This window comes from Sabethes cyaneus, chromosome 2 (assembly GCF_943734655.1).
Source record: "Sabethes cyaneus chromosome 2, idSabCyanKW18_F2, whole genome shotgun sequence".
NCBI classification, from domain to species: domain Eukaryota; kingdom Metazoa; phylum Arthropoda; class Insecta; order Diptera; family Culicidae; genus Sabethes; species Sabethes cyaneus.
The window spans coordinates 24,429,951-24,455,184 of NC_071354.1; the positions used below are offsets into that span (position 1 = coordinate 24,429,951).

Sequence of the window (25,234 nt, forward strand, 5' to 3'; positions counted from 1 at the left end):
ACCTCTGCTGCTTATGACCGGTGGTTGGAATCCTTTCTTGAAAACCGCTGTTTTTCTGTGAAACTGGGGAACTCTTGCGACCTTTGAAGTACTTCAGGCGTTCCTCAGGGCAGCAACGTCGGACCTTTGCTATTTTCGCTGTATTATAACGATGTCTGGGTATGAAATAGAGAGAGTTACCTGGAAGGAGCGTCCAATATAACTATGGCTCTCTCAAGCTCCCACCTAGCGTCTTCACGCAGATCTATGTCAAATGATGAGGGTCGATGACCATACCCGGAAATGCTTCATGTACTTACTGGAGCAGCTAAACTAGGAAATGCGAACCAGAGCGCCTGTTCTTCAGGTGAGGGGCAGCTCACACAGCGTCTGTCTCAGAACGGGCGGCTGAATATGAAATGCTGTATCCCGCAAGCTATACCTAAGATGCCAGACCCATCAGCGGGATGTAGGTATCGCGACCCCGGTGAGGTAGTATACCGAAAAACTCAATTACCACGAGTAACGAAGAAAGAAATTCAGGACGGAACAATCGGTATAGGACACGGCAAGGGACAAGGAAACGATTAAGGGATAATGATTGTAAACTTGGTACCTGGAATATCCGAACTCTCCATGTCCCGGCACGAGCTGGCTTGCTTGCTCGAGAGCTGCATCAACTCGGAGTGGAGATCACTGCTATTCAGAAAGTTCGGTGGCCAAATTCCGGAGAAAGGGAGTTCCGTGCAGTAGACCCTATTCTTTCTTCTTTCACTTCTTTCACTTCTTTCACTTCTTTCAAGTACCGCATCTACTACAGTGGCGGTAAGAAAGCAGAACATGTAGTCGGTTTCGTAGTGTTGGGAAAACAAAAGCAACGAGTTATCCGGTGGAGGCCCGTAGATAACCGTATATACGTGGTGAGGATTAAGGGCAAATTCTTCAACTGCAGCCTAATCAACTTATACGCACCGACAAATAATAAATCCGATGATGCTAAGAACGAGTTTTACGATAGGCTTGAGAGGACCTATGGAGAGTGCCCAAAACACGATGTGAAAATCATCATTGGAGATGCAAATGCGCCGATCGGGAGGGAGGAATTCTTCCGTCCAGTAATTGGAAGACATAGCCTTCATCTGTCGACCAATGATAACCGTCAGAGGCTCATAAATTTTGCCGCGGCCAGAGGAATGGAATCTGCAGCACCTACTTTCCACGTTTGAATATTCGGAAACACACCTGGAGGCATCCAAATGGAGGCTCTACCTCTCAGATCGATCATGTCTTGATCGACGGTCGACACTTTTGGGATGTTATCGATGTACAGTCTTTTCGGGGACCAAATATCGACTCTGACCACTATCTCGTAGTGAGTAAGATTCGCGCAAGGCTGTCAAACACGGTGAATGCTCGCACTGAGAGGACACTGCGTTTCAACATCCAGCGGTTAACGGCAGACGGCGTAACAGTGGAGTACGCCAGGAAGCTTGACCAACGAATCGCAGAACAGGAGAAGGAGAAGATATAAATGGGCTGTGGAGGAACATCCATGGTGCCATCGAAACAGCTGCGAGAGAGGTAGTAGGCACGATGCGTGGAAGACAGCGTAACAGCTGGTTTGATACCAAATGCCAGAGAGTGACAGATGAAAAGTACCAGGACAGGAGTCGCATGCTCACTGCGGCAATGCTTCAAAACAGAGAGAGGTGCAGAGAGACTAGAGCTGCGGAAAGAAGAATCCATCATCTAAAGAAACGCGAGTACGAAGAGCACGTGCTTGCCGGCGCAGAGGAGCGATACGCCAGCTACGACACACGGAGTTTCTATAAAACGGTGTGATGCAGGAATTTTGCCATGCCTGTTATGTGCAATGATAGTGCTGGTAACCTGCTTACCAACAAAACGGCGGTAGCAGCCAGGTGGAAGGAGCACTTCCAGACACTGTGGAATGGAGAGGTAAACGCGGAGATCAGCAAGGACAGGGTAGGAATTGTAAGCGATGGTCAAGCTGTGGATCCACCAACACAGGAGGAGGTTAAGAAGGCAATCAGGGAGGTGAAAACCGGTAAGGCTGCTGGGAAGGACGGTATCCCGGCTGAACTTCTAAAAGCGGGGAGCGAGCGTCTGTACGAAGCAATCCAGCGGATCATTGTCAGGATCTGGGAGGAAAAACAAATGCCGGAGGAGTGGTTGGATGGCCTCATTTGCCCAATTTTCAGAAAGGGACATCGACTGGAATATAAAAACTATCGAGGAATCACATTTCTCAATTCTGCCTACAAGGTGCTTTCCCGTATCCTGTTCTGCAGACTGAAACCGTTAGCGGAGTCCTTCATCGGCGAGTACCAAGCTAATTTTCGTGAGGGTCGCTCCACGACGGATCAGATATTTACCCTGCGTCAGTTGCTAGACAAGTTCCGAGAGTACAACTTGCAGACACACCATCTGGATTTTAAAGCGGCGAACGATTCAGTCGAACGAAATGAGCTGTGGCAGATAATGCTAGAACATGGTTTTCTGACGAAACTAGTTACGCCGATTCGTGCGACGCTGGACGTAACCAAATCATGCGTTAGAATGGTGTGTATGCAACCGGCACAGCATCAGCGTGGCCAAATGCTCCGCAATTAGTTACAGCCGAAATAGAAGTTGGACTGGAAACCGAATTTGAACCTAAAAAATGGGTCTTGTCATTGAACTTGAAGTAAAAGTTGGAATTAGACATGAAATCAGACTTAAAATAAAATTTCACATTTTGCTTCAAACCGAACTTGGGATTCGAATTTTACACCCGTCGAGTGGTTTTTTATTTGAAAATAAAACATACATACAGAAGGTGGGACCCGTGCACGCCCGTGATGGGAGTAACGCATGTACATTCCTGCTCGCGGTGTGGTTACCGATCCAAGTCTGACGGTCAAGGATCTTCTGGATTTTTAAATTGGCCGTTTCAAGAATTGCAATGTCATGTTGGTAAAGATACTGCACTGCAAGCAATTGTATAAATGTTTCTTCATTTTTTTCAAAGACTCAGCCTGAATCTGGACGTTTAAAATTTGTAGATATTGTACAGTCGAGTGGATTTTTTAAACTATTACCATTATTGATCCTGCAGCTTCTCTTGATGTGTAAAACTATTTTTCCAGTTTTGGAGTATAAGCATATTTAATATGAATATACTACATATAAAATGCATATTTCATAGCAATCTACTTCTCTCTACAGCTTCTACTTACGTATATCTCCTGTACAAGTTTAACATGATATATTTAACTAATTCCAATCAAGAAGATATCAATCCCATCTCGACAACCTCCACAATTAATTAACATCCCAACTAGATCGTGCACACAATGGTAACCAAAATTACTGCCGAATCATTCTGCTTCATCAAGCCAGACGGGCATCGTGACAGCCGGCACGCGTTACCTATTTTGTTGTACACTCACTGGCAACACACATCCAACAACTGCGGTGCATTTCCGCAAAATAATGCACTTCCTGTGTGCCACAAGATCCATTGACTACCATACCATGGACTTGGGATGAAACAAGTATAACAAAAACGAACAGAAAAAAAAGATAAATCGTGGGCACGAGCTTCCCTTTTCTGCTTTGGCGTTGAACCCCGCAAATGCTGTGGCCCATTTTGGCAGCATAATAACGAGAATACCTACCTATGCTTCATCCCTCCTCCGATGGAAGTTCAAAGGTGAGCTATAGTCAGGTACAATTACCGGCCGGGCATGACGGTTCGCCTCGAGAATGCTGTACATTGAATTGAGATGCCGATTGGCATCAACGGCCGTCAAGATCTGACTTTATTTTTCTCTTATTTTTTGCGCCCTAATTCACAATCGTTTGAAAACACTGGATATTGATAGTTTTATTGGCTGCTGTTATTTATCGCACCGACAGATTTCAATCGAATGCGGGTGCAGGTAAAACTTGATTCACCCCCTCGTTCGATCAAAATTGTCGGCCATCAACCGTATGTTCCTTCGAACGAAGTTTCTCCCTGTCCCTATGCTGCGCCACACGGTCGACCGAATTCGAAATCATTGAACCTAAAATCGTTAACGTTTTAAGGATGAACCTCATAAACATGTACGAAGTAAGGAACGAGTCTTTTTCCGCACTCTTCTTTTAAAGTCAAAATCAGCCCCGGAGAGGTCCTCCAGCAGGAATCGCATAAACAAGGGCGTAAATCCGGCGTCACATGTGCCAAACACACGCCGCGGCCCTCTTCGGAATAGAGTAGTTGATCGAGCGAACTGCGAGGGTTAGACACCCTACAATAAATTCCTAAGGATCTGCGTGATGAGAAAAGAGAAAGAAAACACACACGAAAAAGGGTCTTTGTCCGTCTAGAGGTCAATGTGAGAGCACAAATGCGGAGGCTCGAACAAGAAATACAACAGAAGCACCAGAAGGCGACTTATCGAAGCTTGACAATCTTTTTCTGGCCAGCAGGGCCGTAATGGGCGGAGATAAGAAAGCAGCGGGGTGTGTATTTGAAATGTTCTGCGGGAAATGCCGAAAACGCGTGCCTTCAGTACGGTTTTAGTGAGGTACTATATCAATTCGCTAAAAAAGAAGTTGTGATGACTTGAGTGCTTCGCAAGGATCTTTCCAGGTTGTCAGTTGACTAAGCAACAGTAAGTCTTGCAGATGGTAAAAAAACTTTTTTCACTTTTTTCCTTTCTTCTTTTCTTTATTTATTTAAAATGTAAAATTAAACTAGAATTTTTTTTATAAAACTCCATTTATGATTGAAAACTGATTAACCCTTTATAAGGCCGTGGCAATTAAATTGCCACCTACGAAAAATCTTTGTTTTGCGTCTATAATGACATCAATATAATTATAGAAGCAAAATAAAAAGTTTTTGTTGGTGGCAATATAGTTGCCACTGCCTTATAAAGGGTTCACAATAACCCCCAACTGATGATATGACGATACGTTAAATTAACTAAATGAAACAAAAGCCCAGCATTTTTAACATGACATTCTTATTTCATTCCATCGATTTTTGTTTGCAAAACTTAAATTTTTAAACCTTTTTGACGAAACGCTTCGCAAGCAGTTAATAAAAAAACCCGAATTAATCCACCTAGCGGCGTGATCCGGCCTTTCTACTAGATCTTTTTTTTTTTGTTTCTTAGTATCTGAATATGTATCTGTAATTCAGTTAGCCATATTTTGTAAACTTCAATTTACTGCGAGCATCAATACAATAGATACAATAGCATCAATACAATTACTAGACTCCAGAATGAATATATGTAGTGAATCAATAATTCAAAAACCGAGCTGGAATGAAAGAAATACTGCGAAAGCAGTGCCACAATCATTTCCGATTGCGGGTAACAGTAAGAGAAGAAAATTACGATTGAAATGTTTCTGAGCACTTTCTGCTTAAAACGCTAGAAAAAGAGCCATTTTTGTTTCGACTATTTTTAATTGAAATCAGGTTTGCAGCACCTATTGGCATTTGCCTAAAACTTCCGTTTAAGGGGACATAAACGGCTATTTTTGACTTTGAAAAAATACTTTTTATATTTCATATTTGGATTCTACACACTATTCCGCTTATTTTGATACTAATTTTGTAATAATCGGACCACAGAAAGCATTGGCGGAACTAGCGCTCATTTGTAGGGGGGCTATTGCCCCCGGCATTTTTTCGACCATTCTATTTGGTCGACCAAGTCCATTTTTCTAGGGGGGGGCTAAATCTCTCCTAGGGGGGGGGGGGGGGCTTAGTCTTAGCTTAAGCGATTATTGAAGCATATTATTGAAATTACGCAACTGACATTATTTCTTGAATTCGTCGTACCGTTTTAAAATCCGTCCATGAAAATTTTTCATGGTCCGAACTAAAAATCACAACAATGTTTACGAAGCTAACGCGCATGTATTTGTGTAGGACGGCATGACAAATGTTATTTTGCAGAATTTCTGCAGGTCAGGCAAGTTTTCCTGGCTGTAGAATAACGGCAATGCCTTGCATGAGTTATTTTCATTTATGAATGAGGGGAATTAAAACGATTAGTCGATATTTTCTTCTTCGTCGCACGAAAAACGTAGGAAATTTAGCTGGTAGGACTTCTTTAATGATAAAAAGCCAAGTAAAAGCATTTAAATATATCACAGCTCAGTTTGGTTGATCGTGAATGATATACAACAAAATGAAATATTAGGGAATATTGCTCTTTGCATAAAGCATTGCACGCAGATGTCAGCGCGTTTATTTTGTCCCAGGTTTGACAGTGTTGTGGGGTTTGTTTTGATTACTTATTCGCAAGACCCAGAAGCAAAAAACTGCAAATATGACAAAAATATATGTTGTACAGAACTGCTATCAAATGATCCTGCTTCGGAAAAGTCGGGCATTTCCGGTTTCCGCAAACAAGTGGTACGAATTACAAGTAATAAACCCACTAGCAATAAAATTAGGTTACGAAAAGAATCAAAACAAAACACACAAAAACGTCAATCCAGAGTTGAGGTTAGGCACCGTGCAAAGGTTTATTGAAAGTTGGATTTTGAACACACTTGTCCCAAGTAGCTGGCAGGCAGCCATGTTTTCGATGCCAACATGTTAGCGTTAGCGTAAACGAGAAATCATATATTCGCCACTCTTCACACAAGTTAGCTCTTCAGCTGTCAGTGGGGCCCACGACTCCTGAGCCCGCCTGATGTTAGCTCTCGTCAACGCAAAGCAAGTGAGATAAAGGTGCCAGTTAGCTGACTTGTCCAGTCACACATTTTGTAGGTGAGAAAAGTTGCCAAAATTTCGTGGGAAAAAACCATGAATCTTGGTTGATTTCTATTTAAATTCTAATGCTTACGTAGAGTTGTTATCGACGCAAAGAATAATATAAAAATAGTTTCTAAATACATAATTCCACGCATAATTCATAACTTGAATAAATATGCAGCATATATGAAATAAATGAAAAATTAAATACTATTTGCTTTCCCTACAACTGGTACTGGCGCCACTGCTAAATCAAATGTAAGCTCAGATGGGAGAGTTGTAATGATGGGAAATGTCGATCAAAATCTATAACGATTATTGATAAAGTTTTGTTATCGTTAATAATTAATAACGATAATATGGCAATATAAGCAAAAATACGTAAGAAATAGAGCAAAAATGTTAAAATAATAACAAATCAAGAAGAAGATTTCACTTTAAACCCTCCAATTTTCGATATTCTTCCATGACGATTTAGTTTGATGGTATTATCGATATAAGATTACTAGCGATATTATCAGTAGCACACTTTTCATCACAGTTTTGAAGGTTGCACTTAATAACTGTGCAGTCCAATTGAGTGTGAAGAGCGCAATAATTAGTTTTGCATGGATTGCGTGTCATAAAAATGCTGATACTTTTAATAATTTGTGTTGGATAGGACGGGAATAGGCAATTACGACGAAGCAGCAACATACCCTATTCAGTAATTCCTGCAACACTGCACAAAACGATACCAGGAGCACGTTCACAGCTGTAACCAACAAACTGATAGCTTTTGAAAGCTTGCTTGAAGAAAAGAAAGAAAGAAAACGTATAAAAGAAAAATATCAGAAACAGCTGAGAAAGTGGGAACTGTCATAGACCGGGCATTTTTGCTTTTTATTTTGCTAGTCAGTTTCTTAATACGTTTTTCAAGTCGATGCGTGTAACATCGTGATTATTTTCATCATTGCTAACTAAAACCTTATCTTATGTGTTTAATACTCTATCTAATGCGTAGTAATAAAACCGGTTGGTAGAAAGCCATGGACTCCGATGATAGCGATGACGATTTCGGCGAGAATTGGGATAATCTGGAGACCATAACAAAGTTCGATGGTGGTAAGTGTTCGAAACAAATTCTGGTAGATTCTGGAACGTTCTCAACAGTTTTGATACGTTCTATTTTAGTGCGATCGCAAAACTTGAATCCTGCTTCGACTGAGCTTGTCACTAATGGACTACAGAGTAGAGTGGCAGCGAAGACAAGCACACCGGTCTCGCTGCTGGTGGAAAGTTTGGTGCAGCAATTGTGCGCCCTTCTGGAAACAGATCCTCAACGGTCGCAAGATTTGTATGAGAAAATTTGCCAGCGGCTGCATGCTATTAATCTGATCGACGAAACGTACGCCATGGGAGAGTTCGAGATGATGCGTAGCCAGTATCAGAAGGCTCTCTACCAGCTTGTTAGTATTGCTCGCGGGGAAAATTTGCCCGTTGCCGTGTTGGAGAATATTTGGCCACTGAATCCATCGGTGGGTCTCGATTGGTCTCGCTATCATCGGGAATTCAGCGAGCTGGATTTTATTGCCGGGGGTGGTTTTGGGAAAGTTTACCGAGCAAAAAATAATCTGGACGGAATTGTTTATGCTGTCAAAAAGATTACCATTCAGGCAACCACAATTAAGAATGTACTAGTGCATTTAGCCGAGGTGAAGACGCTTGCTAGTTTGAACCATATCAATATTGTACCCTATAAAGCAGCCTGGTTGGAGCCACTGCTGGCATCCGGAGCTGAACTAGACGGAGAAAGCTCGGGAAAGGAAACCGGGCAAGATATGAGTTCGATGGAGGAAGAAGAAGAAGAGGAGATCGAGGAGTCTTCAAACGGTCTATTGTTTAGTTATATTTCAGGTTTGCAGGTTTGTCAAAATATTTTTTCGATTAAACCAGGCAGTAACACAAGCTTTTCCTCTTACAGTCGAAATCTCATCGTCGAAAGTCCTCCCTGGACGACTCGCTCAAACGTCAGGACGACACGGACGATTTCAGCATTCACTTCGAAGACAGCCAGGAGGATGGTTCCGCACCATCGGACAACCAGCGCCAGCTGGCTGAGCTTGAGGAAGCACGAGGTAGCGTTTTCAGTATTGAGGAATCACAGCCACATGTCAAGCTGAAGTGGGCAACACTCTACATCCAGATGACGCTATGCCATCTTACGTTGCGCGAATGGCTGGACGATCGCAATCGGTTCGATTGTTTCGAGCAGTTCTATGCGGGATTCATACGTCGGCCTCTACGGGATCGCCCTACTAGTGCCATTCCAAGAAACTCCTTTTGTCGCCAAACATCGTCCAGAAACAGTAACAGTACTGTGGCCGAACCACCGGGGCCAACAAGTTCTAATCGTCCTAGTCCTACCACGCAGGAAATTAATAATTCCCCTCAGCACTTGGACGTTGTGACCGATGTGCTTAATCAGTTGCTTAACGGGTTAACCTACATTCACTCACGTGGAATTGTCCACCACGACATCAAACCAAGCAATATATTCGTAAGCGTTAGTGATTACGATAGATCCATTTCTATTCAGTTGGGTGACTTCGGATTGGCATGTCCACTGCAAAGTTCTCATACGGGTGCCGGGTTCGGTACGCCTTTGTACGCTGCTCCAGAGCAACTAGAAGGCAAATGCGACCCAAAGTCAGACATTTACAGTATGGGCATTATTCTGCTCGAGCTGCTTATAGCGTTCGATACCGACATGGAGCGTGCTGATATGATTAAACAGGCCCGAAGGGGTGTGTTTCCAGCAGATCTGGACGTAGAGTATCGCGATCTGTTGAAAAGTATGCTTAACACGAGACCGGGCAAACGGCCAGATACTTTTGCCCTTACCGAATCGGTCAATTGCATGAAACTGAACCGTGATAGAGTAATTTCGAAGCTACGCCAGAGCCTATCGGAACAGGAGGAGGAAATTCAAACACTGAAAAGACAAATCGATCAACAGAATCGGCAACGGCAAGATTCGTTGGACGAGATGACCCAACTGGAGGAAAGAACCTGCGAGACGCTGGTGGTGAAGGAGCAGGAATTGATTTTCAAAACGATGGAAATCGAAAGCAAAACTCAACAGCTGCGATCCAAAGAGCAGGAAATTCGTTCTAAAGATGCAGAAATCGACCGTCTCAGAAAACTGCTGAAGACCTACCAGGAGAAAGATAGTGGGTCGTCCGATAGGAACAACGAATAGAGTGGAGTTTTATGATTTGTGACGTAATAGTGCTACGATTAAAATGCAATTCGTATAGTAAGACATGGTTTATTATTCTACAGTGACGAGTGATTTAGAATAAACCGATTCTTTTTCGAATTTTGTGTTCTTTGTTTAACTCTACCGTAAGAATCGTTCACTTGTACTTTTCGTAATCTAGAAATTGAGGTGAGATTCTCACCGTGAAAGCGCAATTTTGGATTCTGAAAGTCGCCTGGATGGTCGTGCAAATCAAATGGGGCCTGTAAGGTGCGGTGAATTGATTGGAAAAATAGAGACCGTAGTTTGATGCAGACAGTTACCGGAAAAATGTCAGAATATATAATGGCAAAAAGTTTTTAGACATGTCTGGTATAAAAACGCATACATCGTAAAGAACAGTAAAAAATGACCCAAGACTATGGTATACTCCCTTGTGGCACACCAAAACGATTCTCTAAGTATAGAGAAGTGTAACGTGATTTCGTTTCATAGAAAACGTGCGCCTATTGAATATTACTATACTGTTTCCGGCCACCACATCCTCCGCGAACAGTGTATTAAAGATTTGGGAGTGCTGTTGGATAATGGATTAACATTCAAGAGCCACTACAACAGTATTATCTCCAAGGCTAACCGTCAACTTGGATTCATGCTCAACTCCAGATTGCGGATGAGTTCCGAGACCCACTATGCCTTAAATCGCTTTACTGTTCACTTCGGTTCGGTCAATTCTCGAGACAAATTCTGTCATTTGGTGTCCATTTTACGCAAATTGGTCGCGCAGAATCGAGATGGTACAGAAGAAATTCGTCCGCTATGCCCTTCGTCATCTTCCGTGGCGCGATCCACTGAACCTACCGTCGTATGAAAACCGCTGCCGACTTCTTGGCATTCAGCCACTGGAACTCAGACGACGAATTGCACAGGCGGTTTTTGCTGCTTAACTACTGACGGATCGCATCGACCGCCCGTCGTTTTTAGAACAACTAGCCCTATATGCTCCCGAACGACCGTTACGCCAGAGAAACTTATTCTATTTGGAACCACGGAGTCATTTATATGCATCTCTTGAACCTGTTCGAATTATGTGTCTTCGTTTTAACGAGGTGTTAGAAATGTTCGACTTTAATGTACCAATACATATTTTTCGTGACCGTTTACTTAATGTTAGACATTAGTGGTAGTAATTAAGAATATTCATTAAGACATTCTTATTGTCGGATTAGTCTTATAAACAAATAAACAAATATTAAAATTGTATGTCGGCAAAGTATTTTTATTGACGAAAGAAAAGGCAAATAGGCTGAATTTAGAAACCTGCTGAAATTTTGTTCCGTTTTCTTAATTTGATCACTCTTTGTAGCAAGCTTCAAGCGGCTAGCTTTCCTCTTTGCAGCAAGTCAGAATAAGAAGTAGCTAATCATAAATTCGGTTTTATTGTTCATAAAAATCCGATTCAACCCTACTTAGTAATGGTCTTGCAATTCTGAAATGTCCGTCGGGACCTGCTGCTAACGTAGGTGGGATTAGATGAAGTTAAAATGGGTAAGTCCGTTGAGTGACGTCGCCCAGAATAATTTCGAACTGTAAATTATTGCAATTATTGCGAGGGGTATGGCTAAAGGATTGTAACTAGAGTTCAGTAAACCTAGGAAAACGAATTTTAGACGAGGTGTTTAAGTTTCGGCCAAAGCTACCGAAGAAGTTCTTTCTATGCTGACGATCAAAAAAAAAGGAAATGTCCGAATCCGCTGTTCTTGCCTTCGCAACCTGCGCTTACTGGGATGGTATACCCCACGAAGTTGCCATCTTATCAAAAAGTCTCACGCTCAGAATGATGTGGTTTTCTGAGCGGACCGGCTGACGATAAACGTAATACCCGAAGACCACCAACCCTGCCAACGTACCTCAGCCATTACAAAGTTGCAAATCTAACGAGAGGCAAACGACACCCAGTCCTACACGAGCAAGCGTTCGAAAAACGACCACTGGTACCGTGTACATACATTCTGCTACCTACATACTCGCGAGCGCTCATGCTCGTAGCGTCTTTCTGCACAGCCCACTCGCGACGAAAGCCATTGCGAACGACTCGTGAGTGCCACCGGCACAGTAGGCTATATGGATACAGATTTTCCTTTACTTTTTCTTCTTTTGCCTCCACTTTCACATGCGGGTAAGAGTGCGGGCCCTTGTGAGCGAACGGTATCAACTTACGGGTTGCAATAACGAGCGAGAACGACGACCGTGGCTGAAGCTAGTCGTCGTCTGCGTAGATCAACCTGGAGATTTTTGTCTTGACCTTGAAATGAGGTCAAGCATATAATTAAGTTTTTGTAACTGTAGAAAGAGGCTGGGGTAAATGGCTGGGTAATGCGTAACATCGGTACTACGCGTACCTGAAGTTATAAAATAGACCCCACAGTGGTCATTTGCCTCTTATTCAGCAACTCCTCGTGGTGCCAGCCAGAATACGAGCAACCTTGGTGGAGATCGGGTAACCAACCCCGGTGGAAGGTCGTATACCGACAGGGAAGGAGGCATCATGCTGAGAGTTGGCAAAAGGAACAGCCTTACCAGTCGTGCTCGTCTGACTCCAGGTTAAGGGCGGCTCGCGACGGTGATTCCACTGCACGGTGAATCGCCATTTCCGTGCCAGGTATGCGGCTGTATCCCAGGTTAGGATGTAAGGTTCCTGGAGCGGACGGCTGACTTATGGAACGCTGTGTCTCGCCAGCTATACCCAAGACAGCAGCCCTGTCCGCGAGACTAGGCATCGCAGCCCTAGCAAGGCAGTATGCTTGAACAACTTGCGCTAGGAGAAATTCAGGAAAGGAACTGCAACCGGATAATCGGCATGGATCCAGGTAAAAGAAAAAGGACAATGATTATTGGAAACGTGGTGCTTGGAATGTTAGGACTCTACTTGAACCGGCAGACGCGGGTATCCTGGCAAGAGAGCTGCAGAAGATGAAGGTCGAGGTTGCAGCCATCCAGGAAGTGCGGTGGCCGAAGACGGGAGAACGTGAATTCCGCGCAGTAGATCCTATTGCGGGCACGACATTCAAGTTTTAACTACAGTCTGATAAATGTGTACGCACCGACGAACAACAAACCCGATGACGTAAAAGAGGCGTTCTATGATCTTCTCGACAGGACATATGGAGAGTGCCCAAGACATGACACAAAGATAGCCATCGAGGATGCAAATGCACAGGTCGGACGTAGAGAGTTCTTTCGTCCCGTTATTGGTGAGAAAGTCTCCATCCTACCACAGACGACAATGGCCTGAGGCTAATCAACTTCGCTTCAGTCAGAGGAATGGCTATCTGTAGTACCCATTTTGCACGATGGAACATTCGGAAACACCCCAATGGAGAGGCCTGCTCTCAGATCAACCACGTTCTGGTTGATAGCCGTCACTTTTCTGATGTCGCAGACGTGCGATCCTTCCTGGGACCAAACGTTGACTCGGACCACTATCTCGTAGTAAGCAAGCGCCCGCGCCCGGTTGTCCAACGTATTCAAATCGAAGCCAACGAGGAGGATACGACGGAACATCCGGCGGTTATCAGCGGACGGAGTTGCTGCAGAGTGCTCTCGGAAGACTGATGAGCGGATCGGTGAACATCTCGGAGAGAACCTGAACGAACAGTGGAGATACATCCACGACGCGATCAGTACTACAGCGCGGGAAGTGTTGGGTACTACAGCTGCAGCCATTTCCAGTGAGTGGTTTGACGCAGAGTGCCAGCGAGTGACTGATGAGAAGAATCGAGCAAGAAGTCACATTTTGGCTGCAACGCCAGAGCAAAGAGAGATACCGAGATGCTAGAGCTACCGAAAAGAGACTTCACCGTAGTAAGAAACGTCAGCAATGGGATCGCGTTCTTGCGGAGGCGGAGAATTGCTTCGAGAGGCACGATACGAGAAGCTTCTTTAATAGGATCAACGGAATCAGAAGCCGGACCGTGCCAACTCCTGTTCTGTGCAACGACAAGGACGGAAACCTGATTACCAAAAAATCGAAGGTGGTTAGGCGTTGGAAACAATATTTCGATGCATTGTTGAATAGTGAACAAGATGGAACGGCCAACAGAAACAGGATAACGATTGAGGATGATGGACAAGCTGTGGATACACTAACTTTAGACGAGGTTAGGAAAGCAGCGAGAGAGCTGGAAAACCGCAAAGCAGCTGGAAAGGACGGCATCCTCGCCGAACTTTTGAAAGTCGGGAGCGAACGGATGTATTGTGCAATCCATCAGGTTATATTAAAGGTATGGACTGAGAAGGAATTACATACGGACTGGTTGGAAGGTCTCAAATGCCCAATTTACAAAAAGTCCATCGACTCGAATGCAGCAATTATCGAGGTATTACTCTCCTTGGCGGCATATTAGACGAAGGAGTCTGGCGCAGGCGCATGAATCATGAAATATATCAAGTTTTCATAGATGCGGATATTGTGAAGCGACTAAAATACGCCAGACTACAGTGGGCTGGCCGAATGAGAGACCAGCGAAAATAATATTTTGCAGAGAACCCGATAGATGCCGACGAGTTCGAGGCAAACCCCGTACCCCTTGGATGAGCGCTGTTGACGCGGATACTAGAACAGCGGGTGTTAGGGGCGACTGGAGAGTGGCAGCCCTTGACCGTGTAATATGGAGACGGCTCCTGAATTCGGCATGGATTCGATAAGCGGATTGTCGCCGAAAAAGTAAAGTAAGTAACGATAGTAAGGGGTAAGGGATCCATGGAACCCAACAAACATTTTATTTGAAGAGCAGTTTATTCAACCATTATACAGCCAATATCCAGCAAACAAGCGCTTGATAAGCTATTATACAATAAAAATGTTTGTTGGGAATCTCTCAGCTTGGATAAAAGATGGCGATACACAACTTCTTAAGCGTTGCTTCATATGACCCTGCCTTACCCCTAATATTCCGCTCTGTCCCCTTCACGCCTGATCTCAATCTGTTGGATCCGATCGACTGTGTGTTTTACTACTTTCTTCTGCAGTTCTATGTACAGTTCCCTCCTTTAATTGAGAAAAAAAACTATTGTTACAAAAACTTAATTGTCTGCATAGAGCCGGGCTGGCTCAAGCAGTTTCTGTGGTGACCACCCTCGAGTACAACCCTGACAGAACAGCTGCTGGCAGTGTTCTGATTAGTAAAATAAAGATTCAGTTTTGTAGTTGACTGTCGAACCGTTCACCTCACGTTTATCAGTACCGTATATCACAGTTCCCTAAGTTTATCCTCACGGTGTTTGAAGGAACATATTAGTGGCGACGAGTGTAAAATTTTGGAAAAATCGCGTGTGAATAGTTTTTTTCGACAGTACCTAGTGTTTTTCCTGGAAGATTTTCCAGTGTTCTGCTGTTTGCGCCGTGCGCTAAGTTTGCCGGTAAATTGAGTTTGCAGCTTGGTTTGCAGTGAAGTGTTTCCCAGCGTTTTGGTTTGCTGGAGGTGTTTTCTGGTAAAGTGAAAAGCAAGATTAAAAAAAAAGTAAATCTGTTTGCCCCGCCGTTAGTTTGTGCGGAGTGCTGTTTGAAAAGAAAAAAAAGCGGTCTTTTTAGTTTTTCCGCAAGTGCAGTGTTTTGCCGTTGAGTTGGTTTGGTTTGTTTGGTTTGCCAATACACAGGTTTGAGTCAACGGTCACGTAAGTTTTTGCATGGTTTTAATTCTGTTGAGTTTAGAATTTGTTTTAGTTTGCATGCTATAAAGTGCGTTTGTAAGCCTTTTCTTTTGTTTAGCACACAGAGAAGACGCTTCTTTTTGTTTCTACCGTGATTGGTTTGGCAAAAGAACCATTTTGTATTTGCCAAAAGTTGCACTAACATAATCAAACCGCAGCATTTTCGTTTCGCTGACAAGTTTCGGTTAATGCAACATTGATACCATTCAGCGACGGTAAAGTTTTCATTCATTCGTTTGCAATTTGCACTACATACCAACAATTTCACCGTTTGCTTTGTTGATCGTTCCCGCACAAAACGGAATACGAAAAGATTTATTGTTTATCGCGCTTGCTTTGAGTTGTGCGTGGAGATCAAGTTCGGTTGGTTTTGATTTGATCTCTAGTTTTGCACTGATAAAAATAGCATTGTAGTTTCGCGAATAAAAAATTAAATATTTTTGTGAATTTATTTTATTTTATTATTGTTTTTGTTTTTCACATTTTGTCAAGTATGCCGCTAATAAATCAGATTGAGCCATACGTTCCCGGCACAATTCCGTTCGCGCAGTTTCTGGAGCAACTAGAGTGGGTGTACGCGCACCACAAGGTGACGGATCCGGTTGAGCAAAAAGTATCGTTTTTGGCTTCATGCAGTAGGGAAGTTTATAGTGATATAAAACTTCTTTTCCCTGGCAAGGATTTGAAGCTTTTGTCGTTTAAAGAAATTACTGATGTTCTGCGGAAGCGGTATGACAAAACGGAAAGTGATCTGATCCAGCGTTTTAAGTTCTACAAACGCAACCAAGAACCGAATGAAAAAGCTGTGGATTTTATACTAGCTGTCAAGCTCCAGGCAGAATTGTGTGAATTCGGAGCGTTTAAGGATATGGCGATCCGCGATAAATTGGTTTGCGGAATTAGCGATGAGGATCTGCAGAAAAGATTGTTTGACGAGGACAATCTAACCTTAGCAAAAACGGAGACAATAATTACTAACGCCGAATCAGCGGAAGAGATAGTGAAGATAATCTCGAAAGATTCCAGTTCGCGACGTACGAGCGTGTTGAACCGACTTGGAGATCGGGACAGTCGTGTTAATGTTCGAGATCGCTCACGTGGACGGAGTCGTCAGCCTAGCAGAAGAAGAAGTAGGAGTCGCTCAGTATCGTTTGACAGGAAAAATCGTTCCACTTCAAGGCATCGTAATTTGTTTTGCAATTTCTGTCGTAGGAGTGGCCATACAAGGCGTTTTTGCTACGATTTGAAAAGCAAGAGGAAGACAGTTAAGTTTGTCGATTCTCCAGCAGCTAAACCCAAGTTGACCGATTACCAGAAGAGTTTGAGGCGTCGATTGAATCGTTCCGTCTCGGATGATGAAGATATGGACTGTATGATGATTTCGTCAGTCAATAAAATCAACGAACCGTGTTTCCGTAACGTTTACGTTGACGGCTTGCGGTTAAGAATGGAGGTCGATTGTGGTGCTGCAGTTTCCGTCATCAGTTTGGAGATGTACGAGGGAGAATTTGACCATATTCCTTTGGAAACTTGCGACAAGAAATTGGCAGTGATTAACGGTAGTCGTTTGAAGGTGGAAGGACAAATTACAGTCCGTGTTGAGTTTAACGGACAGAGGAAAACTGTTGAGCTAGTTGTTTTGAGGAGCGGTAGTGACTTCACTCCTTTGCTTGGACGAGATTGGTTGGATTTGTTTATTCCTGACTGGAGGAGAGCGTTTGGAAACAGCATCAATCAACTGGTAGTTTGCCCGGACCAGATTGTTTCTGAGTTACAGAGTAAGTTTGCCAATGTTTTTGATAAATCTCTATCAACGCCAATTAAAGGGTTTGAGGCAGATCTTGTTCTGAAAGATTATAAACCGGTGTTTAAGCGTGCTTATGACGTTCCATACAGGTTGCGAGATAAGGTTTTACAGCATCTCGAAAGCTTAGAAAAAGATGGCGTCATAACACCAGTAGATGCAAGTGAATGGGCATCTCCGGTAATTCAAGTTGTTAAAAAAGATGGTAGCATTAGGATGGTTATTGATTGTAAAGTTTCTATTAATAAAGTTTTGGTTCCTAATGTTTATCCGCTACCACTCACACAAGATCTGTTCGCCTCTTTGGCTGGCGCGAAGGTTTTCTGTTCTCTAGATCTGGCTGGTGCGTATACACAATTGTTATTGTCAAACAGGTCAAAGAAAATTATGGTGATAAATACGATCAAAGGTTTGTTTACGTATAATCGTTTGCCACAGGGTGCTTCTTCAAGTGCAGCTATATTTCAACGGATCATGGATCAGGTTTTGAAAGGTATCGATGGAGTTTACTGTTACTTAGATGATGTTTTGATAGCAGGCAAGGGCAACTCAGACTGTGTACGAAAGCTTAATTTGGTGTTAGAGCGTCTTTCTAATGCCAATATTAAAGTTAATATGCAAAAGTGCAAATGGTTTGTCTCAAGTTTGCCATTCTTGGGTCACATTTTGTGCGACGGAGGTTTGTTGCCGTGCCCGGAAAAGGTCGAGACGATTCGGAAAGCGAAAGTTCCGAACAATGTTTCTGAGCTAAAGGCATTTTTGGGTTTGGTAAATTACTACGGGAAGTTCATACCCAACTTGTCCTCACGCCTTAGCTGTCTGTATCGTTTACTAAAGAAAGACGTTAAGTTTGTCTGGAGCTCGGAATGTAGCCGAGTGTTTGAGGAATGTAAACAAGCATTGTTGAGTTCAAAACTGTTAGAGTTTTATGATCCGAGTAAACCTGTTGTCGTTGTAACAGACGCATGTAGCTACGGGTTAGGTGGAGTGATTGCTCATCAGATCAAGAATGAAGAGAGGCCTATTAGTTTTGCTTCCTTCAGTTTAACAAATGCACAAAAATCCTACCCAATTTTACATTTAGAAGCGTTGGCAGTTGTTAGCACCATAAAAAAGTTTCACAAGTTTCTCTTTGGCAAGAAGTTTACTGTGTATACAGATCATAAACCGTTGATTGGTATTTTTGGAAAGGAAGGAAAAAATACGTTGTTTGTGACGCGTCTGCAGAGATATGTAATGGAACTGAGTATCTACGATTTTGACATTGTTTACAGACCGTCAGCAAAAATGGGCAATGCTGATTTTTGCTCAAGATTCCCTCTTCCAGAAAACGTACCCGTTGCTTTGCAAAATGAATTTATAAAAAGTTTAATTGTATCCAATGAGTTTCCGCTAGATCATGCGTTGATTGCAAGTGAATCACGAAAAGATTCGTTTTTGCAGCAAATTTTTAACTACATGAAGTATGGTTGGCCGCAGAATTTAGATCGCAGTTTAGCCAATGTTTATGCGCAACACCAAGACCTGGAAGAAGTTGAAGGTTGTTTATTGTACCAAGATCGTGTCGTTATTCCTGCTAGTTTACAAAAGCAAGTACTGCGTTTATTGCATAAAAATCACTCAGGAATAACCAAAATAAAGCAGATGGCCAGAAGGACAGTTTACTGGCATGGCATGAGTGTTGACATCGAAGATTTCGTAAAAACTTGTAGAGTGTGCTGCCAGATGAATGCAATTCCAAAGCAAGTTCCGCATTCTAACTGGATTCCTACCACAAAACCGTTTGCCCGCATTCATGCGGACTTCTTTTATTTCGACAAGAAAGTTTTCCTGGTCATTGTTGACAGTTTCTCCAAATGGCTTGAAGTTGAGTACATGAAGTTTAGTACTGATGCCAGGAGTGTAAAGTCGAAGTTTATCAGCGTTTTTGCTAGATTTGGGTTACCGGACGTAGTTGTTATGGACGGAGGACCACCGTTTAGCTCTAAAGAACTGATTGATTTTTTTCAGACACATGGTATCAAGGTTATGAAGAGCCCGCCGTATAACCCGTCCAGCAATGGACAAGCAGAGCGCATGGTAAGAGTGGTAAAAGAAGGTTTGAAAAAGTTTCTGTTGGATCCAGAGATGGCAAGGCTAAGTATGGAAGATATGGTGTCATATTTTTTGTTTGGTTACAGGAACACATGTTTGGAGGATAACAGTTCGTTTCCTTCTGAAAAGCTTTTTAGTTTTAAGCCCAAGACGCTGTTGGATTTGATCCATCCTAGGAATAGTTTTAGAAATCATCTGACGAAGAGAGAGTCTATGAATAAACCTGTATATAGTAACAAAGCCAAACAACACCCAAAGTATGACTGGATTGATAAGTTGCGCCCAGGAGATCCAGTTTATTATAAAAATTTTAGACCAACTGATATTCGACGATGGTTAGAAGCTAAATTTCTTAAACGTGCTTCTTTAAACACATTTCAGGTTTCCGTCGGAGGTCGGGTTTATCTGGCGCACCGCAATCAGCTGAAGCTGTTTGGCACCCGCAAGAATAGTTACGGTTTGATTTTTGCGAGGGATGAGGAGATTAGTAGTAACCGAAAACGAGCACGTGACGATGACGATGAAGGCGTTGACGACGATGCTGACGATTTTCTCGGTTTCGCAGCAGATTCGTTTATTTACCGAGGAACTGACGATCATACCAAGGTTTGTGATTCGAGAGGTGGAAGTGTAGCAACAAGTTTACCACCTGAGGAAGTAGATCCCCAGGAAGGCCCATCTATGCGGCAGTGGTCGCAGTCGAAGCCATCGAATCCATCGTCGAGTTCCAGTGTACAGCCGAGGAAAATACGTCGCTCCAATACATCGAAGCAATCGAGTTTAGCGTCGAAATCAAAGCGTCATCCGTCGAGTTTACGACGTTCATCTAGATCACAGTGTTTAAAACAAAATTCTGATTTTATATACTATTGATGAAACATCAAATCGTGTTTTTAGTTTGTGGCAGTGAAGTTTCGCCACTATCAAATGTTTTGTTATAAATAATACGTGGCAGTTTAGTTTAACCGCAATCTGAATTGTACGACAGTTTTGGCAGTGAAGTTTGGCCAATTTCAAATGTAAAGTAAATATGTTTTAACAAAAAGGGGGAGAACTGTGGTGACCACCCTCGAGTACAACCCTGACAGAACAGCTGCTGGCAGTGTTCTGATTAGTAAAATAAAGATTCAGTTTTGTAGTTGACTGTCGAACCGTTCACCTCACGTTTATCAGTACCGTATATCACAGTTCCCTAAGTTTATCCTCACGGTGTTTGAAGGAACATATTAGTTTCAAGCAGTCGTCTCCATTCAACTCGATCTTGAACCCTCGCCGCAAATCTCAAATCTCATGTGTCTCAGAAGTCGCAAGTCGCTTTCGACCTGGTCGAGCCATCTTGCCCGTTGGGCCCCTCTGTTCCTGATGCCATGCCCGGTGGGGTTGTTGCAGAGAACCGTTTTCATCGCACTTTCGTCTGTCGTTTTGCGAAGGGCAAAGTAGGCCGGATTTCCCGCCTAAATACGCCGCTGGATCTCCTTACTAGTGTTGTTGTCCGCGGTCACTAGTGATCCCAGATCAACTTAACTCATCTAGCACTCCTACTTCGTTGCCGTCAATAGTTACCGTTCATGGAAGGTGCTAATTTGTCTGGTTGTCTCCTTTGAGACTTTCATGCATTTAGTCTTCGACGTATTAATTTTTATCCCAATCCTTCTAGACTCCGCTTTCAGTCTGCCCTCCGCCGTCCCACATTCATTCGAAAAAAAAACTGGTCACTTTACTCTATAATAAACACCGATAACATCAATATCGTCCACGAACTCTGAAAGCATGATGTTGCTACCGCTTCTCTGCACGCCTGCCTTTCAAAGATGCTTCCAATGCTGAACAACAAATTCGATAGCACGTGTCAGCCTATTCAGCTTTGTTTAAGCATAGTCTTCCACAATTCATTTCGCTTAGCTGAATCATACGCTGCCTTAAAGCCAATAAATAGATGGTAAGTCATACACATTATTTATAGTAAAAAATAAATAGCTTTGCGACAGCCATTATATGAATTTTATTATGTAGAATAAAATATGTATCGGATAAAGTTTACAAAGGCATGCAACACTGATAGTTCTGATTATCCAGCAATCTATTATTTTTCCTATCCATGGGAATGAAATAAATATCTTTTAGTTTCCAACATTATTATGTTTTCGATTTCTAGTAACTACTGAAGCATTTTGTGACCATAAATAACATCAATTTTGATTTAACACTACTACAGAACGTATATCACATCTACGTACTACATTGAGAAGACATCCTACGGGAACGCGTCAGCATTGTTTTTCAACCACGCCAGTAGAATGCTCAGCACCGGCTGCAGAAATGCTATCCTTCAGATGTCACTGTACAGACTGATGAAGGTGGAATCGTGACTGATCCGTTTGCTGCCGTCGCCCTTCGCTTCCGCTACAGCCATGATGACATCGAGCAGTAGCTCCCGAGTCAACTCCTGCATCTTCGGCAGTCGGGCGACCTGGGAAAAGTTGTGCACCACCATGCGGAGCGCGTAGTTTTTGATGTCCGGGACGTTCATCTTGTCTGACGCCTCCAGAATTTGCAGTACGTTGTCGTAGGTGATGTTGTTTTCGAGGTTATGCTTGCAGAACGCCTGTAACCGGTTGTTGGTGAACCCGTAAAAACAGGGGGCCTGAAAAAGATACAGCGAGTCTTCCGGGGGCATCTTCGTGTCACCGTAATAGATGTATCGCAGAAGCGAACTAAATGCCTCCTGGGATGGTGAAATATCACCGATTTGAATCTGAAACGTAGAGCAGTAATGTTAGTCTTAACTTTTAGATTATAGGCGTTCGTTGCACTCACGTTAACAGTGTTGTCGGCTGGCATGAAGGACCGAAACATGGCTTGAAAGTACGTACAGCGAGCTGCTAAAATTGATTTATGAGCAGGAATAACCTTTCCTTCCAACACCAGATTAATATCGCAGAATTCTTTTCCACCGGATTTTAGAAAAACAGCCATATCGTTCTCCAACGAAGTACCGATTGTTTTGTCATACTTCATATCGGTTGAATGTTTACTGGGATTCAACCGTTTACGTATAATTTCCACAATCAGTGGTTTCTCCAAAGCAGCGAATTCCGGTGACATTACAATATCGTAGAAGTGATCCTCCTTTGTAATAAATCCGAGGCAGTGATCTTTGATCAAAGTTAAAGTCATTCGATCCGCATTATATAGCGCATCCAAAACATTAGTTTTCGAAATTTTGAACTCCAGGTACTGCACGCATAGTTGCTCCAGGCGGGGAATGTAGAACTGGACGGCTAACTGATAGACGTCCATCATTAGCAGAACAATTTTATTACAAAACGGGTCTTTGACTGCAGAAAAAAAATGATAAAAATGAGAACGAATAAAATCTCAACTGTCTCAACAATGTAACTTACAGTCAATACGATCAGTGTAAATATAATTGAGAACCATCTCGAAAGCTTCCGGTTGTGCGTTTGGCAACTGAACTTCCAGAATCGGTCGTTCAGCAAATGGAACCTCTGTTGTTCCAAAAAGTTTCTCAAAATGAAGATTTCGCGCATCGCGAGCCGCTCTGAAAAAAAATCAACTCCAAATCCATTCTTTTTAATTCCAAAGCGAAATACTTACAAGATTTTCGACCTCAAAAACTGTGACCTTGCGACAATCATAGCAATATGGGCTGGCACCTTTACCTCATCACTGCCAACCACAAATTGCACATCGCAAAACTGCCGATTCTGGAGAAACTTTCCGAAATCATCCTGCAGAGTACACTTCGGATAGCTGGAGAACTGGAAGCGATACATGTCTCCACTGCGAACGTTATTGTCAATGGTTCCACCAAAAATATACATGGCATCGCCAATGACGGCGGCCGCGTGGAAAAGTCGCCCACTTGGAACCTGCGATTCCGTTGCGGGAATTACCGTTGACCAAACCTGCGAGTCCAGATCATAGCAGTGCAGATCGTTGGGCAGGGTAGAATCGGCCGCACCTCCGAATACGTACAAAAATCGATCATGGTGAACCATTGTGTGGCCATATCGCCGAGCCGGTGGGGGCGGTGCTCCGCGTAGAATGTGCTCATTAGAAATACGGCGCCAACTGGAAGTTAAATATATTATTTTAGAGGAACATTCAATGTCTACTCGAAATCAATCCTCTTACGTTTTATCTTTGAAATTAAACTGGAACAGCGTGTTAGTGATTTGCAGTCCACTTTGGCCAGAAAACACGTACATACAACCACGAGCAACGGCAACCGGAAAATTGCAACAAGTTGGAGGACGATCGCCCTTCTGTTGAACTTCCTCCCATTGGTGAGTTTCGCCCTGAAACCAAATCAATCAGAAATTAAACCCAATCGAATTAATCACCAGGACCCACCGTCAATCGAATTGTCCACATATCGTTCAGCCGAGCATTACCATCGTAACCAGCGTAGATCCACAGCTTGTTCTCGTAAACTGCAGCGCCATGAGCACTGCGAGGTACCGGCGTTCTGCCGACAAATTTCCACTCGGTCCACTGACCGTTCTGAAAGTTGTACTCAAACAGGTCGTTCTTGTTGGTCAAATTAGAGTTCGAATGAATGTCCCCCGTATAGCCACCGAACACGAACATCGAAGTGCCGTGAACTACGGCCGAATGATGATAGCGTGGCGCCGGTGGCGTTCCCGTCGAAAATGCCCTACCCCAGGACTTATCCTTTACGCCGAAACGAATCAAATCGTTAAGCATTATCTTGCCATTGTCACCACCGAATACGTAAATTGCGTCCTTGTACGCGACCACGGTATGCTTGGACCGTCGAGCGCCAACAAATTCATCGCACTCCAGCATCCGTTTCCATTTGTTCGCCGCACTTGGGATCGGTCCCATGGGGGTCGCAGCTGCTGTGCCGCTGGTGCTGGGAGTGATTATCCCCGCCGAAGGCGTGGGCGATGTAAAACGGCCTGTGCTAGTCATTGTTTTTCGCACTATCTAAATGCACCAGAATCAATTAAATGCTGTAATCGCTTTAGCGAGTAGCTCTGGTCATTTTAGAGTGAAAAGAACGCTGGTTTTTCAGCAACAACTTCAATTTTCCACATTAATTTTGAAAAAGTGACCCGACACTCGCTTTGTGCTCAAACTTTATTTACACTTTATGTCCTTTGCTGCTCTTCGCTGTTTCATTCGCGATGATCATGCGAACCTAATGGTGGGAAATGGAAGTAGTCGTAAAAAGTTGTGAACGGATTCCATTTATCTTATCCCCGTAAAAAATCCCTTCTGCTTTTCCCCCACTCAGCCCTTTACGAGCCATATAAGGAAGTAATTTGCGGTTTCGTCACTAACGAGAATGATATTAGCTGAGGCTCGTTTATATCCAGCTTTTTACGAGCCATAATGGCGGACGTGTTCGTAATATTTGACCAGCATTTTTGACATTTCCCTAATACATCGCACGTTTTCTTTTCGCGCGTTCACGGTAAAACTAAAGGAATGCACGGAAAGAAAACGTGCGATGTATTACCCGCATAGTCAAATACCATACGCCAATGATTTTCCGTATAGTTTTCTAACCATTTGCTGTATAATCATATAACCATATGCGGACTATACCCAGCAATGGTTTTGACTATGTGCCAAATGGTAAACCGAG

The 25,234-nt window shown here is 43.2% G+C and overlaps 2 protein-coding genes across 2 annotated transcripts; one reads left to right on the forward strand and one right to left on the reverse strand.

The window, feature by feature from the left end:
* The first annotated feature begins 7,672 nt into the window (after positions 1-7,672).
* LOC128734744 (eukaryotic translation initiation factor 2-alpha kinase 1-like) lies at positions 7,673-11,165 on the forward strand. The gene is made up of 3 exons (XM_053829079.1): positions 7,673-7,849; positions 7,919-8,649; positions 8,709-11,165. Exons 1-3 carry the CDS (start codon positions 7,774-7,776, stop codon positions 9,984-9,986), a joined length of 2,085 nt encoding a protein of 694 aa, XP_053685054.1. The 5' UTR covers positions 7,673-7,773; the 3' UTR covers positions 9,987-11,165.
* Positions 11,166-21,589: 10,424 nt separating this feature from the next.
* LOC128734563 (leucine-zipper-like transcriptional regulator 1 homolog) lies at positions 21,590-24,698 on the reverse strand. The gene is made up of 6 exons (XM_053828826.1): positions 23,974-24,698; positions 23,755-23,918; positions 23,215-23,691; positions 23,001-23,158; positions 22,414-22,934; positions 21,590-22,351 (listed from the first exon to the last, which is right to left on the reverse strand). Exons 1-6 carry the CDS (start codon positions 24,553-24,555, stop codon positions 21,926-21,928), a joined length of 2,328 nt encoding a protein of 775 aa, XP_053684801.1. The 5' UTR covers positions 24,556-24,698; the 3' UTR covers positions 21,590-21,925.
* Between the last annotated feature and the right edge of the window lie 536 nt (positions 24,699-25,234).

Coding starts and splice junctions, on each gene's coding strand:
- LOC128734744 (XM_053829079.1), top strand. CDS start 7,774: ATGGACTCCGATGATAGCGATGACGATTTCGGCGAGAATTGGGATAAT. Junction 7,850..7,918: donor CATAACAAAGTTCGATGGTG/GTAAGTGTTCGA, acceptor GTTCTATTTTAG/TGCGATCGCAAAACTTGAAT. Junction 8,650..8,708: donor GTTATATTTCAGGTTTGCAG/GTTTGTCAAAAT, acceptor TTCCTCTTACAG/TCGAAATCTCATCGTCGAAA.
- LOC128734563 (XM_053828826.1), bottom strand. CDS start 24,555: ATGACTAGCACAGGCCGTTTTACATCGCCCACGCCTTCGGCGGGGATA. Junction 23,919..23,973: donor TGTGGACAATTCGATTGACG/GTGGGTCCTGGT, acceptor ATTTGGTTTCAG/GGCGAAACTCACCAATGGGA. Junction 22,352..22,413: donor CAGCCGACAACACTGTTAAC/GTGAGTGCAACG, acceptor TCTACGTTTCAG/ATTCAAATCGGTGATATTTC.